This window comes from Manis javanica, chromosome 5, assembly GCF_040802235.1.
Source record: "Manis javanica isolate MJ-LG chromosome 5, MJ_LKY, whole genome shotgun sequence".
Classification (NCBI taxonomy): domain Eukaryota; kingdom Metazoa; phylum Chordata; class Mammalia; order Pholidota; family Manidae; genus Manis; species Manis javanica.
This window is the reverse complement of record NC_133160.1, coordinates 161,015,768-161,035,212: the sequence shown is the minus strand read 5'-3', so window position 1 is coordinate 161,035,212 and position 19,445 is coordinate 161,015,768. Positions and strand designations below refer to the sequence as shown.

Sequence of the window (19,445 nt, the reverse complement as noted above, 5' to 3'; positions counted from 1 at the left end):
TCTCTTAAGGCATATTTTTTTTTTTAAGGTATCATTGATATACACATGAAAAACAATGTGGTTATTACATTCACCCTTATTATCAAGTCCCCACCATACCCTATTGCAGTCACTGTTCATCAGTGTAGTAAGATGCCACAGAGTCCCTGTTTGTCTTGTCTGAGCTATACTGCCTTCCCTGTGACCCCACACACAACATATGCATCTTACGACAAGAAGCCATATTGATATACTTTTAAAAAATATTTTGCACATATGTAACTCTGGGTGAAAATCCTGGGGGCAAAATACATTTGAAACCAAAATCAGTCAAAGGGAGACAAAAGTGGGAGAAACTGTTTACTGCCTACAAGCAGTAGTCCACCTCTCCTCACCCTTTTCTCTGGCAACCGGGCTACAGAAAAAAGGGGCCCCACCCGACCTCTCCATTCAGATATGCTCTCACTCCCCCTTGTAAAATTATCTACTGATATGGAGATGGACTACTTCTCTCCACCCCTTGGAAACGCCTGTAGATAGGAAGATGCAGTAAGGCCAGGTGAGAGATTCTGGAAATGCTGAAATTTTACCCACAACATAAAAATCTCAATTGAGGAAATCATTATTACAGATGGGAAATATGGGTAATTTAGGTAGAATCTTACTGCATTAAATGTGTTTATAGATGAAGGAATCAATTATGAAATATATAACTATCTTGAGTTTACTGACCAACTCATTATCATTACCTCTTAGGTTTTAGCTGAGAAGGTTCATATAAGAGCTATGTCCATTGCCCAGAGAGTAACGCTTCTTCAACAAGGTCTAAATGACAGATCAGGTAAGGTCTTTATATGAAAAACATCAGTAGATTTTGGGGTCAGACTTAAAAGGTTTAGGAAGCAAGTGTCCTAAGTAAGCCTATCATTCCCACAGCCTGTCAAAATTTATTTTGGGGGTATTGTATAGAAAAGATTTCCTTTTGGTGTTTAGAAGGAAGAGTTTGTTTCAATTTTCCCTTGTTTTGCAGATGAAGAAACTATAGCTTAAGTCTATAGAGCTCATTTACTTCAGAAGTAGGGCAGGATCTCTTTTCAACCCTCTCTAAAAAAAATGCCATCTAACTCCTTTGTATGTATCTTGATATGAATGTGTTCTGTGCATCAGAAGCAGCAATTAGGAATGGTCATATCAGTATAATTTTCCTAGGTTTTTTTTATTTTTCCTTTTTCTCTCTGTTAAAACTAGAGAATCTGCTTACAGGAATAACGTATTTTTAAATTTCCAATCCCTATGAGAAGGCTGAGGTGGCTTAATTTTGCTGTAGCAAGAAAACCTGAGTTTGAAAACATTGTCAGGAGACTAATGACTAAGGTGACCTTAAAAACTAAGAATAAAGCTTGTTCAGCTATACATGTTTGTATGTTTCACTACTTCAAATAGCAATCATTTGTATTAGATGAAGTCAGGCAACAAGTGAGATAATAGGTATCATATAGTCTGGACTCACACCTGAAGCCCAGTGAACCCAGGGGAGAAGGAATGCAGAGGTATTTTTTGTAAGCTGTGGTAGTTGGGTATTTCATTCTGACCTTTTCCATTTTTACTGGAAGTAAGCATCATAGGGACTTCTGCAACATCACTGTATTATTTTTTTCTTTAGTGTGCTTTCTTACTCTTCTCACTTTTTATCATAAATACCAGCATTGTTAGCATTGATCTGATAAAAGTTAATTGAAACAGACAAAAGGTGGGAAATGGAAACTAGAGGGAGCCTCTGTTCATGGATATTTCAAATGACTTAACAGACACTGTGAAACAAGCAATGAAGAAGCATCTTCTCCAAGGCTGGTTACGATTCACTGAAGGGAATATATTACAGTTGCTTCATCGCTTGGATGTGGAAAATTCTTCTGATGTGGCGGTCTCTGTTCTCAATGCCTTATTTTTAGTGACTCCTCTTCCTAAACTGGCAGAGATCTGTAAAAATAATGATGGCAGGTATATAAAATATTCATTATTTGAAATGTGATACTGATGAATTTTTGCAATTAAAATTATTCCTCTCCCTGCATTACTTCAGATTGTTTCAGTACCTTTTATCTGCCCTCTTTTGTTTTCTTTACTCTGGTGGTCGTCTTCCCCCCCCCACCCCCTTCTGTAAGAACTCACTACTTTATAGATAACTAGCTGTGCTTTTTTCCCCCCAAGTTTCTTTGGTTTTTGCATTAGCCTATGATGGAACATCCAAAAACTTGTGTTCCTTTTATATGTTTGCTCATTTGACTTTTTTTCTCTTTTGGTCTAAGTTTTTTCATTTTTGTGTGTTTGGATAAGTCAATGACTTTGTAAGTTAGAAGGATAGTGGTTATAAATCAAGTCTGCTTTTTATTTGCATGTTTCTACTCAGTTCAAATTTTTAACTTGATATTAAGGTCTTACTTTCTTTTATTCTTTACCTTTTAAAAGGAAATTGATTCCAGTGGAAACATTAACTCCTGAAATTGCTTTGTATTGGCGTGTCCTTTGTGAATATTTGAAATCAAAAGGAGATGATGGTGAAGAATTTTTAGAGCAGATTTTGCCAGAGCCTGTAGTTTATGCAGAGTATTTACTGAGGTAAAATTGTTTTCCTTTGATTTGGACTGTGTGTTGCTCTGTGTGTCAACCTCCCAACACCCTTCTTCAAAGTCATGCTTAATTGAGAATAAGTTAAAATCCTTTATTTTGGACAGGCAGGATAAATAGGTATACACATTGAGTCTTTCTGCAGAAATATACTGTTGGTTAGTATCTTGAAAGAGCAATCAGTATGTTTAGAGACATTTCCTTAACACTGTTAAGATGTGAATATGAATATTTCTCCATGAAGTTCATAATGATGATGTGTTAACTCTTTGAAATTGGTTGCCAACTTTTTCTTAAGTGCCAGAAAATAAATATTTTAGTCTGTCGGGACATACTATCTCTGTTAGGGCTCTGTTACAATGACTTAGATGTTCTGTGGTAGTGCAAATGCTGCCAAAGACAATTCATAATGAATGAGTGTGACTGTTCTTTGATAAAACTTTTATCGACTTTTATGGACACTCAAATTTCAATTTAATGTAATGTCCACATTCACATGTATATATATTTATAAACACGTTTTAACTACTTTTTAGAAATGTAAAATTCTTAGCTGGCAAGCTGTGCAAAAACAAGCAGCAGGCTGTATCTGGTGCATGGTCTATAAATTTTCAACTGACAGGTTGGATCACTGTGGCTAATTTTAATGTTAATCAAAACTGTTACTACTTGGTTTTTTTAAAAATTAAATATATATACCTTTTTCTTAAATTAATTTCTTTATTTCTACTTGTTTTAAAATACACAAAGCATGGATGCAGTCTTGTCAACATTGAAATACAAATGTGTAAAGAATAAAAATGTGGAATTCCTTTTTTATCTCCTAATTCCTCAATTCCATTGATCTCCTTAGAGTTAACAACTAAATGATTTGGGGTGAAAATTTTGAACTTCTTTCTCTAAATTTATATGCAAATATATTAAATTCATAAACTTTGATTAACACTATATATACTGTTTTATTTTCAGTTACTTATATCTGAGATCATTATATGTTGGTATATATAAATCTATCACAGTCTTAACTATAGCTCTCATCCCCTTAGTATAGTGTTAATATTTAATTATTCTCCTGATGATGGAATTTAGGGTGTTTCCAGTTTTTACTGATAAAGATCTATTAAGCTTCCTTGTACATTTTTACATATGCTTGGGATTTTGTGGGGTTGGTTTCCAGAAGTGAGATTCCTAGGCCAAATGTAGTATATATTTTAATAGGTATTGGTGTTGAGATTTTTAACTTTATGCTTTTGATACTATTTTTTAAAAGCTTCTTTCATATAATATAAATTATGATCCTGAATTCTCTTTGTAAAAGGAAAGGAAGGGATGCAAACTCAAGAGTCCATGCAGGTTTAATGCTAAACCGGAGAGGAACCTCACTGTTCTCGTGAACAGAACGAAGAAGGCATCGCTTACAGGCTAAGAGGCTGTATGTGGCCAGGTTTTCGGGCAGGCTTTTGAGAGGACAGGTCAGGGAAAAGGTGGGCTTGTGACTTGCTGACGTGTCCTCCAGAAAATGCATCTAAGTAAGATGAAATCTAGGTCTCTCTGAGATGGCAGGTGGGCTTATTCAAGAAGGCAGTACTCCTATCTGGGCTCTATCACTTTGAATGAAATACAGTATTTTGCTTTTGCTTATAATGGTCCCACATATAAGTTATGGAGCAAAGCTATGAATGTGTTTGAATTTTGTATGCAAAATATTGTGTCCAGGATAAATATCTTAAATGTGAGCCAATATGGAAACTTACAGCATGAGCTCATAGTAACATCATGAAAAATATGTGTGAATTTAAGTGTTTGAAGGGTAATTATTTCAGACTTTAACATTTAATTAGGGAATTCATTATAATGCTGTTTGGGCCATGTTGAAATGTTTCCAAAAGCAATGAGTTTGATGAAATGCTTAATAATTATATTAATATAAAAGTAATAAATGCTACAGACGATCGAGAATATGGAGGAAAATATGAGGAAGTGTTAAGTATTTAAATAACAGAGGGGGAGCCTCTTCTCAAGGACCGCTTTACAGATTGATTAATTCTTAGTTACCGAAATTGACATTAAAGAGCAAGTTGGTTTCTTAGGCTCTAGGAGGTCAAGGATACTTAACTTTCCTTTGTCACTTTATCTTTGAGATTTGAAATAAGTAACTTTAATTAGTTTGGTTTTTTCAGGTACAAAGAGAAAGATGACACATATTTTAATTATTATTGAAAGAATACTTAAACAATAGGATGATTTTCTTTTTGGTGCACCATCACTACATAGGATTAGTTTGCTCAGGTACAGAAACAAAATTAAATGGAAAAATTGTTTCCTAATAATCTCATAAAATATTTTCAGGCATTTTAAGCAGGAAGAATCAGTGACTTAACTCTGGTATGAAACAAAAATAAAAGTTCCTGTTAACTGAGTTGTTCATGTAACAGGTATTGATGTAAAGAGAGAAATCAGGAATACTAAGGCTTATCAAATTCCAGTGAGAAAAAGGAGCAGCAATAAATTTTTAGAAGGCTACTATAAGTATGATTTCTTGGAGAGAGCTTTTAAAAAAGGTTTTTGAGTGGTCTCTTTCATTATAATGAAAATCTTTAGAAATAGTTAAAGAGATGATGTCATGGTGATTAAAATTGGTGGGTCTGTTTTAAGTTGTATTTGTGCAGTTTAGGATTTACAGTCTATTAATGAAACAACTACTCTTTGAATTTATTTTTAGAAAATACCCCCAGTCTTGATGGGATGCATTGTATGAAAGCTGGAGTGGGGAAGTAGAGGGGGAATTCAAAGATGAGTGAAGGTTTTTTAGTCTGTCAGAATCCAGGCTAAATTCAGAATACATCGGTAACTCTACTGATCTTTTGATTTTGCTAATTAATTAGCACTTTCATAGCTTTCCTTTAGTTTCCTTCTAGAACCCAAAGGGTGACTGATGCCCTTGAAGGTCCTAATCTAATATCTTGGCCAGATTTATGAACTTTTATTTACTCTTGGTTATCATTTTATGTGTCAGTTTATTCATCATACATAATTTGGCAATTTGTGTAACTTGATTTTTGATGGCATTTTAAAAGTGACATTTTTCATCGGGGTTGTTGTTTTTCATATTATTTTCAACTTCAGGCACCAAGTTGTCTAGGCTTAAATTTTAATTCTGCTTTTAAGGAGCTTTTTTTATTTTGCCCAAAAATGGGAGACTTTCTGGTAGGCTATTGGATGTTACCTAGGTGAGAGTTGTAAAAAGCTTTTAATTGGGCAGTGATAGTAAGTATAAAGAGGGTAGTTCATGGTACCTGTTTATGGAGATTAGTAGGGCCCTTAAGCAAGGATAAGACATTCATAAAGCTATAGTTTTCTAAATTTGTAAAAGACCATTGTATTCATGGATTCCTTGTATAACTTGTTATTACTATTATTTTAAACAAAAGAATAATGGTTAATTAGGGCTGGTGAGGGAAGACAAGCTCTTTATGAGTAATTGGATTTTTAGAAAAGGGATTCAGAACTTTGAGAATACCAGTGACACTGAAATAGTTACCAATTTGAAAGACATAAATGTATACCTTTTGAAATTTTTCCATAAGAAATTTGAAACTAATGAAAATATATTTTCCAAATTCTTTTGATTCAAGCCAATAAATATTTGCAAAGTTCATGACAGTAACAGAATTTGCTCTCTAGACCAAATTATAAGATTGTATCAACATTCATATATTTGGATTAATATGAACTGTAAAAATCCTTTCTGACCTGATGAGGCGCTGTTTCTTTCTTAACAGATTTTACATTTATTAATTCTGCTTGTTTTAGTTATATTCAGAGCATTCCAGTTGTTAAAGATGAACAGAGAGGTGATTTTTCCTATATTGGAAATGTGATGACCAAAGAGTTCATAGGTCAACAATTGATTCTTATTATCAAGTCTTTAGATACCACTGAAGAAGGAGGAAGGTATGTGTAAATGTTAGCCCTTGTTTTACTTTGTTCTTCTAATTCCTGAATTGAAATATAGTCTTGTTACAACATGATTAAATATGCTTACGCTAATACTCTGAACTGCTATAAAAGGTTTTCTTTTTTTTCTTACATCTGTAAGAGGCAACATGGATGTGCTCGCTCTTGCTCACTTTTTCTATGGAAATATGTGAATTCCTAATTCAGTTTCTTCAGAAGAATCAATGCAAGTGCTTTTTTTTTGCTTAAAAATTATTTGTATTTAATACAGAGGGGTAGTAGTGTTAACCTTAAAAACAAAACTGTCAGTTATTTTTCCAGCAAAACTGGGTTTATTTGGGATTATCAGAGAATTACAGTTCCAGACATTCAAGCTATAGCAAAACCATAGGTGAACACAGAGCAGGACAGCTCTTTATAGAGCAGAGGGTGGACTTGGGAGGCAGTTTCCAAGCGTCATGGCTTCTCATTGGCTGGCTAGGCTGTTATTACCAAGGTGGTGGAAAACCTTCCTTCCTCCCTGCTGCGGGGTAGTAAAGTAGTATTTAAAATGTGGTGAACTGAAATCTGAGTCTCCTTCTGGTGGCGTCTGCAATTGAGGAGTGGTGGGGTGTGAGAACTCCCCCTGCTGGCCTCCTGATGACATGTCAGATTTTCCTTAATTTTCACATTCGTAATCTGTCTAAAAGATTTGAGTCACTTCTGGTATTTTGTCATTTCATTATGTTGATTTATGAAAGATTATAGGGTCATTTAAAAAAAATTACTGTTTTTGCAGGACATGAATGTTTGACCTAAAGTCTGTACATATATTGTATCTATAGTGGTAAACTATTAAAACTGAGAAAAATGTAATAAAGTCTGCACAATAGGTGAATTGTTAGAGATAAAATCTGTTTCTACCATTGTATTTAAATTGAAATAGTTCTCTTTGAATGCAGGAAACGACTGCTGGCTATTTTACAGGAAATTCTTACTCTTCCGACAACTCCAGTATCCCTAATTTCTTTTCTTGTTGAGAGACTGCTCCACATCCTTATAGATGATAACAAGAGAACACAAATTGTAAGTAATTTTCTTTATTGCTGATACAGGTAAAAGATTTTGGTCAGTGACATTGAGGTCCTACTTTATTCAATACTTTTTGGTTTATTTGCTTTTAAGTGCCTTTTGTTTCAGTTTTGTTCCTCTCTCAAATTTTTTAACTTCTTAAAACCAAATCTTTCACACATACCACACAGACACATTTTTAAAAATGCTCCTTCCTTCTCTTAGCATACCTATCATTCTGTTTAGTCAATAAAATAGAGCAAGTTAGGGAAGAGGTGACACAGGGGCACTGATTACTGAAGTTTTTGAGAGCAGGCTCAAGTTCTACATACATGGGTTCAAATCCCCTTTGACACTTTCTGGCTTTTTGACTTTATGTATGTTATCTAGCCGTTTTACTAGTCTGCAAAAAATAAAATAACTTATTCTAAATTGCTCAATGAAGTAATGTTCAAAGAGTGCTTGGTAAATATAGAAATAAATGTTATCTATTATAATATTACTGTTTCCAAATATTATTTTCTCTGGGATAACCAAAAAGACAGACCTGTATCATTGCTTTTCATAAAATTATACAATCTTTGATTTGCAAGTTAATTCAAGGTTGTCTTTTCCAACCCCTCCTTATACATACATACTTAACACATAAATCCCTTCAGCTACATTCGCAGTTAGTCATTATCCAGTATCTGCTTATGTACCTTCATTTGGGATGCAGCCTTTTCCTGAATCAAACTCTAGTGTCCCAGTGGCTCTGAAAGGACTCTTTATGCTGCCATTATTTGTGCATTGTATACGTGTAGCTCTGGGCCTGATAGGCTTCCCAGCTCAGGGCAAGTTCACTATGGATTCAGTGAGACCAAATAGCAACAATGGAGTATTGGGATAAAAAGGGGCTCATACCAAGCTTCATTTTCATTTAGGTCAAGCACTGGGCTCTTGTCCACCTCAGTCTCTGCCCCTGCTCAGCCTCTGCTCCCTTCTCTCCTGCTCTCTTCTCTAGGCTCTCTCTCTCTCCTGCTTCCCTCTGTTCTCCCCAGGCTCTCTGCTTCTGCTTTGGCCTCCATTCTAGCACTGGGCGGAGCTCTTTATATATACAAGTATGTGCCTGCGCCGTAGGCTAAGTATTATATCATTGTACGTGTATAATGAGTACCAGGTGAGGATCCTGGCCATGGAACTTGTGTTTTCCCTTCCATACCCAAAGGAAAGGATAAGAGTATTCTATTTTTCTACGTTTAATTCCCATGGAGCTGAACAAGGGAAAGAGTTTAGGATTTTAGGCAGAGAATTTTAGTTTTATGGTACCTGAGATTAGACTATTTGTTTATTCTGTTTTTGAAGGACTATATGAGAGAGAATTTATATTCAATGTCTCTGTGCCTATTTACCTTCTCATAATCCTAGAGTTTTCAGTCAGATGTATTTGTTCATTTTTTTCTAAAATTGTCTAGCAAATAAAATGTGTGCCATTTTTACTTGTATATTTTGCTCTGTATTTTCGAGAGATTGTGGATACTACTTGGAGTTTTAGGTAGCAGTTTGATGCAATTCTCTTATATAAAACATATATTAAAGCATGTACTCTGAATTTTAACTTCACTTACAAGGTTACGGAAATTATATCAGAGATTCGGGCACCTATTGTTACTGTTGGTGTTCATGATCCAGCTGCTGCAAGAAAGAAAGAACTCAAGGTAAATCTCTCTTAAATTGAAGAAATGCTTGAGTATATTGTAGTTGTGCAAGTCTTTTATTTTCTCTTGCTATACATTTTCAAAATTGTTCTAACAAGATCAAATTATTGATTATTAGAGCATCTAAAATTTACCACCTTATACCAGTCTGAAAGATTTGCTGGTCTAATCTGTTTCAGGAAGAATACTACCTTTGTGTTTATGCCAGATACCGTTTAACTTCTGGGTCATGAGATGTTAAATAATACTCATTAATTTGCCACAGATTTTCATATTAATAGTTCTTTGTTGGTGTTTACGCCATCTGTTTATATCTTCCCTTAGATGGCTGAAATAAAAGTTAAACTTATTGAGGCAAAAGAAGCCTTGGAAAATTGCATCACCTTACAGGATTTTAATCAAGCATCAAAATTAAAAGAAGAAATAAGAGCATTAGAAGATGCTAAAATAAGCCTATTGAAAGAGACAGAGCAACTTGAAATTAAAGAAGTCCACATAGAAAAGGTACAGATAACTATTTCATACTAAATTTGAGCTGTTACTATCAACTAAACCTTGTTTTCTTTCATAACTCATCAAGCTGCCAGAATATATTCACTTTGGAGGGATTTTCAACAGTATATACTGTTACCATTGGATTTTAGAAAAATACTATAAACATAAAAGAAAAGTACTATAAATTTTTGCTTTTAGAAAAAGCTAAGTAGCTTTGTTATTTTAAATGAAATACTAAACTTACATACCTAGCAACATTTAAAGCTTAGTTTTAGTGGTCTTTTTTATTTTAACTGAACAGTACATGATAAACTAATTTTAACATAAGATAGAATGATATCAATACAATATGATATAAACTTTAGTTCAGGAGGTCTTACAGGATTTTGCCTTTTGTAGTCAACATCAGCTATTATTTTACTTTTGGTTTCGGAAGTGCTGATGAGAGTTTTCTCATAAAGGGAGTGCCAGATAAGAGTTTACCATACAGGAATATTTCATAAGCCATGTCCTTGAGCTGTCTAGCCATAGACCTCTCTACACCAACACCCCACCTTCCCAGTGAGTATGCCTGAATTTTATTTTCATAACTAGTAGCTTATTTCTTCTGTTTGACAAAGTCTGTGGATTATTGTAGTGAATTTGAAGTTAAAAATGAAAATATAAACTGTAAAATGATATAAAATGCAGGTATGAATTCGGGAGATATTAACAGGTGGTCTATCATTAATATCTGTTTAACTTGACTTGCGTTGACCATTTATGTGTTCATTTGTCCTATTTAAGGATTTAAATCTATGATAGTTCAATTTCAGCATAGCATAACAAATGCTATGGTCAGGGAAGTATAAAAGCTTAATAGAAAGTCATTTAACCTAGGTAGGGTATTGTTGGCTTCCCCAGAGAAAGAGATAGTTCAACTTGAAATTTGATGAAATAATAAAAGCTAACAGTTACAGAACGCTTTTTTCTGTGGTAGTTACTGTTTTAAGCATTTCACAAGTATTGATTTGATTCTCACTATAACTTCACAGAGTTGGTACTATAGTCTCCATTTTATAGAGGGCAAGTAACTTAAAGTCATACAGATAGGAAATGGTAGAGGCGGGAGTCAAACCCAGGCAAGTGGCTTAGATTTGTACTTTTAATGCACTCTGTGTTGTCTGCTTGATGAATTGTTAAGAGAATACTATAGTCAGGTGACATGTATGAAGGCCCGGAAGTTAAAGAAATTGTGGTTAAAATTTAAGGTCCATGTGACTAGAAATTTTAGGGGGAGAAGTAAGAGATAACTCTTGGGGGAAGATTAAGGGCCTGGTCATGTAAGACCTTGTGTAAACAATATTTAAAAATTTGTGCCTTACCATGGTGAATCACTAAGAACTCTTAAGTGGTAGCATGAGATTTATGTCTTAGAAAGGTCATCATTATTCAGGAAATGGATTGGAGTGTGATAAAATTCTATGCAGACACACTAGTTGGGAGACTTTACAATGTAGAATGAGATGATTGCAGCCTTAACAAGGTAGTGATGGTGGATATACAAAGAAGTGATTGATTTGAGAAGTATTGAGGGCTTAGTAACAGGGAGAAGTGTGAGCCAAGAATGTATCCTAAATATTTTGGTTTGGACAGCTGGGTAGATAGATGACAGTGGCATTTATGAGATAGCGTAGGAGAAGTAGGGACTTGGGTAATGATGAGTTAATTCCCTTTTAGACATTTTAAGTTTGAGAAACTGGATAATACAGAGGAAATGTCTTGTAGCAGTTGTATATATGAATCTGAAACTTAGAAAAAGCTAGACTAGCTCACAGATGGTTAATGGAGTTGTGTAACCTAGATAAGATTGGCCAGGGCATGTATATAAAGGCAATGTGCCTTAGACAAAGCTCTGAGAAAGGAAACATTAAAGGGATGGGCAGAAGATATTCTTATTAATGCACGATATTTTGTGTTTCATTTTAGAACGATGCTGAAACACTACAGAAGTGTCTTATTTTGTGCTATGAACTGTTGAAGCAGATGTCCACTTCAACAGGTATAAGTGCAACCATGAATGGGATCATTGAATCTTTGGTATGTTTTTGGCCTTTGAGGCTTTATTTTTAGCCCACTCTTTCCTCATTTTATATGTTCCTTGGGCTTCAAAAGAATAAAAGATGGCACATCTTTTACATATATATCTTACACATCCAATACATATAAATGGTAAACAATAATAATAATAGAGTGGTTGCTTCATATTATGAAGATTATGTTAAGATAATGCATGTAAAGGGCCTGTCTGGTGTGTAAGTTATAATTACTCCTTTAAAAAATTTTTAAATTATTCTGTGCTGGACAGAGATGCAGAATATCTTCATTCTTTGAATATAACAGGAAATACTGAAACATATCAGCAATATTTAAGTACTGTTATCTTGCTGTTGTATAAACAATAAGAAGGTTACATTGTGAGCCCTGTGAAAGGAATTGGTTTATTCCTATATATTTAAGGGCTTTTTACCCTTCATAGTTAGTCTCTGTTTTACTGACCATAGGGACTTAAATACTGCAAGACTCTAGAACAATATGGTTTGATAGAAACATAATGCAAACCATATTTAACTTTAATTTTCTAGTAGCCACATTTAAAAAGTTAAACAGATGAAATTTACTTTAATATACTTAACTTGGTATACCCCAAATATTATAATTTCATCATTTACTCAATATTAAAGCTATTGAGATATTTTTCATTGTTCTTCATTCTAAGTCTTAAAGTACATCTCTATCTGGACTACAATATTAGGTAGTTCAACTCTAGAGTTTTGTTTTTAATAATGCTACACACCCACAGCAAGTTTTGAATGTATTCAAGCTTTTCCAGTATTCTCCCAAAATTTTTTTTACTTGGAAATAGTGAAAACAGCCAATGAATGTGATCTAAATATAATTCCTTGTTTTCTAACAGTCTAGAACTTCTTTTGAAGTATAGTCTATTAAACCATTAGAATTTCATTTTGTTTTTAGTGAAACGTATTTAATGAAAAGTGATACTTTTAAAGTATTACTTTTATAGTTTATGTCTGGTCCTATTGCAAGAGAATGGTAAATTATGGTACAATTAGCTATACAATAGAAATAGTATATATGAAGAATGTGCATATGTAGAAGAAGATATACAGTGTTGATTAAAGAAAACACAGAAATGAGTGGTCACAATGATTTCACTGTATAAAACAACCTGTGTCCAAAGACTGAAAAAGACTATAGAGGGATGTATATAAGGTATTTAGATAAAGTTATATATTAAGAAATTATGCTTTAAATAAAAATAATTATTAGTTGAACAAATATTTATTGAACATCTACTATATACCAAATGTTGGGGATAGAGTGTACACTGTGTACAAAACACATAGATTGCCCTCATGGATCTTCTAGTCAAGTGACAAGGACATCAGTCAAACATGTTGAAGCTTATGCCACTGGTTATTGCTGTGAAGAGCTATATGGTCACATGTGAACTTATAGTGGGATTCTGTTCATGGAAGGTAACCTTGTTCTGATGTTTGAATATTAACTATATGAAAAAAGGATGGATGAATGTTGCAGACCTGCTCTTTCTAATACAGTTCCCACCAGCTACATGTGGTTATTAAAAACCTGTCATTTAAAAATTAAAGACTAGTCCAAACTGAAATGTGCTATAAATCTAAAAGTACATTGTTTTTTGAAGTTTTTAGTACAAACAATATAAATTATCCCAAGTTTTTTAATGTTGATTTTATATTGCAATGGTAATATTTTGGTTATATTGGGTAAAATATATTAAAATTAGTTTTACCTTTTTTTTCCTTTAATGTTGCTACTAGAAAATTTATAATGACATAACATAGCTTGTATTGAGCAGCTCTGAATGGAAGGCATTGAAATCAGAGCAATTGAATAAACAAAGAGCAAGGGGTAGCACGGTATAAGATAATGCTAAGAAAGAATACGCAATAGGGTATATGTCACATTACGGAGTTTTATCTTTGCTATGAGCATTGGGAAGCCATTGAGTGAATTTCAGCAAGTGGAGGAGGGTGTCTCTTGATCGGACTATATTTCACTCTGGCTGTATTCTTCAGTTTTAGCAATTTAATTTACCTTATTTTTAAAAAAAACTGAAAATTGATTTCTGTGTTAATAGACAATATGGAAATGAAGTAGATCAATGAAATCATACAGAAATTATCATTTTGACCATGCTTTTTAAAATATACTATTACAAATTTCTTGTCCTAGTCAAAATTATTTTCTAATTCATTTTAGATTCTCCCTGGAATAGTAACTGTTCATCCTGTAGTAAGAAATTTGGCTGTTTTATGCTTGGGATGCTGTGGACTACAGAATCAGGATTTTGCAAGTAAACACTTTGTATTACTATTGCAGGTAGGATTTACCTTGTAACAAAATCTTGATTGTACTTTCTGAAATAAATACTCAGAATCTACGGTGATAATGCTAGTACTCTAACTTTATTCTGGGACTCGATGATTATGGATGTCTTTTAGAGACTTGATGATTTTTATATTGATTTCTTATTAAAACTAATTTGTAGGGAAAAAGTCAATTATTTCAGGTATTTTTAAAAATTAATCATACAGCAAATATCTGAGTGCATATTAATGTCCAGCATTATTATAGGCTTAGAAAAAAATAAGATAGGTAATGAAAAAAAAAACCCATAAAAGGTGTCCTAATGGAGCTTATATTTTAGAAGAGAAAACACACAGTGAAAAATAAACAACATATAACATGTCAGTTGGAAAAAGATATGCAGAGAAGGGAACTAAGGAGTGGTAGTAGGGAGAAGGAGCTGTTGGTCAAGAAAGGCCTCACTAGTAAGTAGAAATTTAGGCCAATATCAGAGGGAAGTGAGGGAACAATATCACACGGAACATGGGACTTTGCTTCATATGTTCAAGGAACAGAAGAACATACAGCTAGGGCAGACTGAGCACAGGGGAGCATAGCAGGAGAAAGGGTTTGTAGGCAGTAGGATTTTCATGTCTTCTGCGGGTTTATAGAGTATAAAGATGTCAGCCTTCACAGTGAATAAGATGGAAGGAATTGAAGAGTTTGAATAGAGGGTTATTGTGATCTAATGGGTGTAGTGTTTGTGTAGGCCAGTGTTGGCAAGCCTTTTCTGTAGTGCTAGACTTTGCAGGCTCCCCTCTGGACTGTCTCAACTGAAGCTTTGCTGTGGTACTATGACAGTATCCATAGATGATATATAAAGTAAGAAGTATGGATGTAGTTCAATAAAACTTTATGAAAACTAAAATTTGAATTTCATACCATTTTCACATGTAATGAAATAGTATTTTTTAGCCATTTAAAAAACTATTTAAACAACTATTTCTTAACTTGAAGGTTTGTAAAAACAGACTGAATTTGGCCCATGAGCCATAGTTTGCAAATCCTTGTATTAACTATACAGATACAAATATGAAAGCAGGGATACTCCTAAGGGGGGGAATTGTAATACCAGGGAGAGATGATGATGAGTTGGACCAGTGTTCTGGCTATTGAGGTCATGAGAAATGATGGTAAGCTAAGTGAAGATGATGTCTACAGAATTTGCTGATGAATCTGATGTGGCATGTCAGAGAGATATAAGTTGAAGATAACTAAGGTTTTTTGGCCATAACTGGGAAGATGGAATTGCCCTTTGCTATGATGGAAAAAACAGAGGAACAGGTTTTATGTCAGGTAGTTGAGATAAGTAGTTCAGTTTGGGGCATTACAGCTTGAAATTTGATACAGAGCAGATATATTGAATAGGCATTTGTATGTGAGTTTGGAGATAGAGCGGTCCAGGCTAGGGAAATGAACTGTAAGTCCTTATTCTTCAATACTATCCAATGATTAGAGACTAGATATTGCTTGAGAAATAAGTGTAGATTGAGAAGAGATCTTAACTTTGTAGTTTTCTAGGACTCAGACAATATTTAAAGTAAGGGGACATGAAGAAGAACCAGTAAAGACAAAGGTGCAGTAGACAGTAAGGGAAGAGTGAATGTTCTAGAAGGCAAGTGAAGATGATACTTTAAAGAGGCTAGAATGAAAAGATGGCGGCATGAGAAGTGAGACAGAGACCTCCTCCCAAAACCACAAATAATAAGAAAATATAATTAACAAAACTAACCCTGAAAGAGCAACAAGAAAGACTGCACTAGACTGCATAAACCTGGAGAAGAGAACAGACCTCACGGATCAGGGTAATGTACCAAAGCTGTGATCTGGTGGGACCCAAGCCCTTCCTCCACCCCAGCTCACCAGTGGGAGAAAGAGAAATGGAAAGGGGAGGGAGTGGAGGCCTAGGACTGCTGAACACCCAGCCCTGGAGATCTACTCTGGGAGCATGAACCTACATTGCATGGTGCTCTGGAGATTAGTGGGGTTGGAAAGCTAAGACTCCCAGAATACCTGGAGAGAATGAGATTCCAACCATTTGTGAAAAACAGGGATCCATGTATGGCTGCTCTGGGACAAAAGAAAGGCGGACAGTGTGAGATACTTCCTAACAGCAAGCGGGCTGCTATAGCGGCAAGGATTGCACAGGGCTTGCTGCTCAGGAAAAAGGATAGGTGGACAAAATTATCCAGGCACACTCAGCCCAGCAGGTTGGAAACTTTCAGGAGCTTCAGATGCTCCATTCTGCTGGCTGACTACTCAGCTTACGAGGACCCCCACCATGATACGCAACCCGCTGTGCCTTCCTCCTGGCCTGCCGGCACCGGCTTGCAAACCAGCGGTCCCTGCCATCAGGCCAGCCAGACGGAAGCTCTGCCTATGGCACCTACAAACCCAAAGCATAGAAGCTTATACCTCTGTACTCAGCACACTGATTCAGGCAGTGGAGGCAAGCCTAGCAGCAGGGAAGCAGCAAATAGCTCTTTCCTCCACCCAGGCACCAGCGACACTCCCACGCAACCCCTGACATCATTCCAGGGGCTGAGCAGCTCCAAAGAGTAGAACTTCTGGGCACTAGAGGGTGCCACATACAAATATGAAATGTCTAAGAAACTAGTTCAAACCAAAATACCACAAACACCAGAAAAAGGGTCAAGTCAAACTGAACTCATCAATCTTCCTGAAGGAGATTTCAAAATAAAATCATAAACATGCTCATGGAGGTACAGAAAAATATTCAAGAACTCAGGAAAGAATTCCAGACAGAGATTCAATCATTATGGAATACACTATCAGAAATGAAACATACAATGGAGGGATTTAAAAGCAGATTAGATATAGTAGAGGAGACAGTAAATGGAATGCAAATTAGAGAAGAGGAATACAAAGGAGCTGAGGTACAGAGAGAAAAAAAGATCTCTAGGAACGAAAGAACATTGAAAGAACTGTGCAACCAATCTAAACAGAAAAATATTCACATTATAGGAATACCAGAAGAAGAAGAGAGAGAAAAAGGGGATAGAAAATGTCTTTGAGGAGTTAACTGCTGAAAACTTTCCCAATCTGGGGAAGGAGATAGTCTCTCAGGCCAAGGAGGTGCATAGATCTCCCAACACAAGGAACCCAAGGAAGACAACACGAAGACATATAATAATTATAATGGCAAAGTTCAAAGACAAGGACACAGTATTAAAAGCAGCCACAGAGAGAAAAATGATCACCTACAAAGGAAAACCCATAAGGCTATCATAAGATTTCTCAACAGAAACCATACAGGCCAGAAGGGGGTGGAATGATATATTTAATGCAATGAAGCAGAAGGGCCTTGAACCAAGAATACCCTACCTGGCACGATTATCAATTAAATTTGAAGGAGGGATTAAACAATTTCCAGATAAGCAAAAGCTGAGAGAATTTAACTCCCACAAAATATCTCTTCATTGTATTTTGGAGGGACTGCTATAGATGGATGTGTTCCTAAGGCTAACTAGCTGTCACCAGAGGAAATAAAACCACAGGAATGAAAGTAGAACGATTAATTGCTAAGTCAGTCAAGGGATAGACAAAGAATACAGAATATGACACCTAATATATAAAAAATGTAGGAAGAAGAAAAAGGAGGGGAAAATGGCCATTAGATTGTGCTTGGAATAGCATACTATGAGTTAAGTTAGACTGTAAGGTAGTAAAGAAGTTACCCTTGTACCTTTGGTAACTACGAATCTAAGGCATACGATGGCACTAAGTACATACCTATTGATAATTACCCTAAATGTAAATGGTCTGAATGTACCAATTAAAAGACATAGTCAGTGAATGGATAAAAAAACAGGAATCACCAATATGCTGCTTACAAGAGACTCATTTCAAACCAAACACATAAACAGACTGATAGTGAAGGGATGGAAAAAATATTTCATTCAACTAGTAGGAAGAAAAAAGCAGAAGTTCCAGTACTTGTATCAGATAAAATAGACTTAAAAAGAAAGTCATGAGACAAAGAAGGACATTACATAATGATAAAGGGTCTGTCCAACAAGAGGATATGATCATTAGAAATATCTATGCAGCCAACACAGGAGTACCTTTATATGTGAAACAAATACTAACAGAATTACAGGAGAAAATAGAATGCAATGCATTCATTTTAGGAGACTTCAACACTCTACCCACTCCAATAGGACAGATCAACCAGACCGAAAATAAGTAAAGGCACAGAGGCACTGAACAACATTAGAACAGAAGGACCTAACAGACATTTATAGAACACTCCACTCAAAAGCAGCAGGATACACATTCTTCTCAAGTGCACATGGAACATTTTCAAGAATAGATCATATACTAGGCCACAAAAAGAGTTTCAGAAAATTCAGAAGGATTGAAATTGTTCCAAACAGCTTCTTAGCCTACAAAGGTATAAAATTAAAGTAAATTACATAAAGAAAAAAAATGCCCATAAACACATGGAAGCTTAATCAGTGGATCAATGACCAAATAAAAAAAAGAGATCAAGCAATATATGGAGACTAATGACAACAACAATACAACACCGGAAAATCTGTGGCATGCAGCAAAGGCCGTGCTGAGAGGGAAGTATATTGTAATACAGGCCTGCCTCAGGAAAGAAGAACAATCCCATATGAACACTCTAAAATCACATTAATAAACCTAGAAAAAGAACAAAGGAGACCCAAGTCAGTTGAAGGAGGGACATAATAAAGATTAGAGCAGAAATAAATAAAATTGAGAAGAATAAAGTAATAGAATCAATGAAAGCAGGAGCTGGTTCTTTGAGAAAATAAACAAAATACATAAACCCCTAGCGAGACTTATTAAGGAGTAAAGAATCTACACACATAAACAGAATCAGAAATGTGAAAGGAAAATCACAACAGACACCACAGAAATACAAAGTATTATTAGAGAATACTATGAATAATTATATGCTAACGAACTGTATAACCTAGAATAAATGGACAATGTGCTAGAAAAATACAACCTACTGAGACTGACCCAGGAAGAAACAGAAAATCTGAGCAGACCATTACCAGCAATGAAATTGATTTGGTAATCGGAAAATACTAAAGAACAAAATCCCTGGACCAGATGGCTGCACTGCTGAATTTTATCAAACATTTAGTGAAGACCTAATGCCCATCCTGAAAGTTTTCCAAAAAGTAGAAGAGGGAA

The 19,445-nt window shown here is 35.1% G+C and overlaps 1 protein-coding gene across 2 annotated transcripts in view; it reads left to right on the top strand.

Moving 5' to 3' along the window:
- Window positions 1–19,445, top strand: part of NCAPG (non-SMC condensin I complex subunit G) — a 46,612-nt gene that overhangs the window by 4,082 nt on the left and 23,085 nt on the right. For both annotated transcript variants that reach the window (XM_037027436.2, XM_073237800.1), the window contains exons 5-13: window positions 736–820; window positions 1,788–1,980; window positions 2,449–2,598; window positions 6,421–6,561; window positions 7,506–7,629; window positions 9,225–9,311; window positions 9,636–9,815; window positions 11,775–11,885; window positions 14,109–14,228. In XM_037027436.2, coding sequence (XP_036883331.2) covers window positions 736–820; window positions 1,788–1,980; window positions 2,449–2,598; window positions 6,421–6,561; window positions 7,506–7,629; window positions 9,225–9,311; window positions 9,636–9,815; window positions 11,775–11,885; window positions 14,109–14,228 — 1,191 coding nt within the window. The remainder of the gene's footprint in view (window positions 1–735; window positions 821–1,787; window positions 1,981–2,448; window positions 2,599–6,420; window positions 6,562–7,505; window positions 7,630–9,224; window positions 9,312–9,635; window positions 9,816–11,774; window positions 11,886–14,108; window positions 14,229–19,445) is intronic.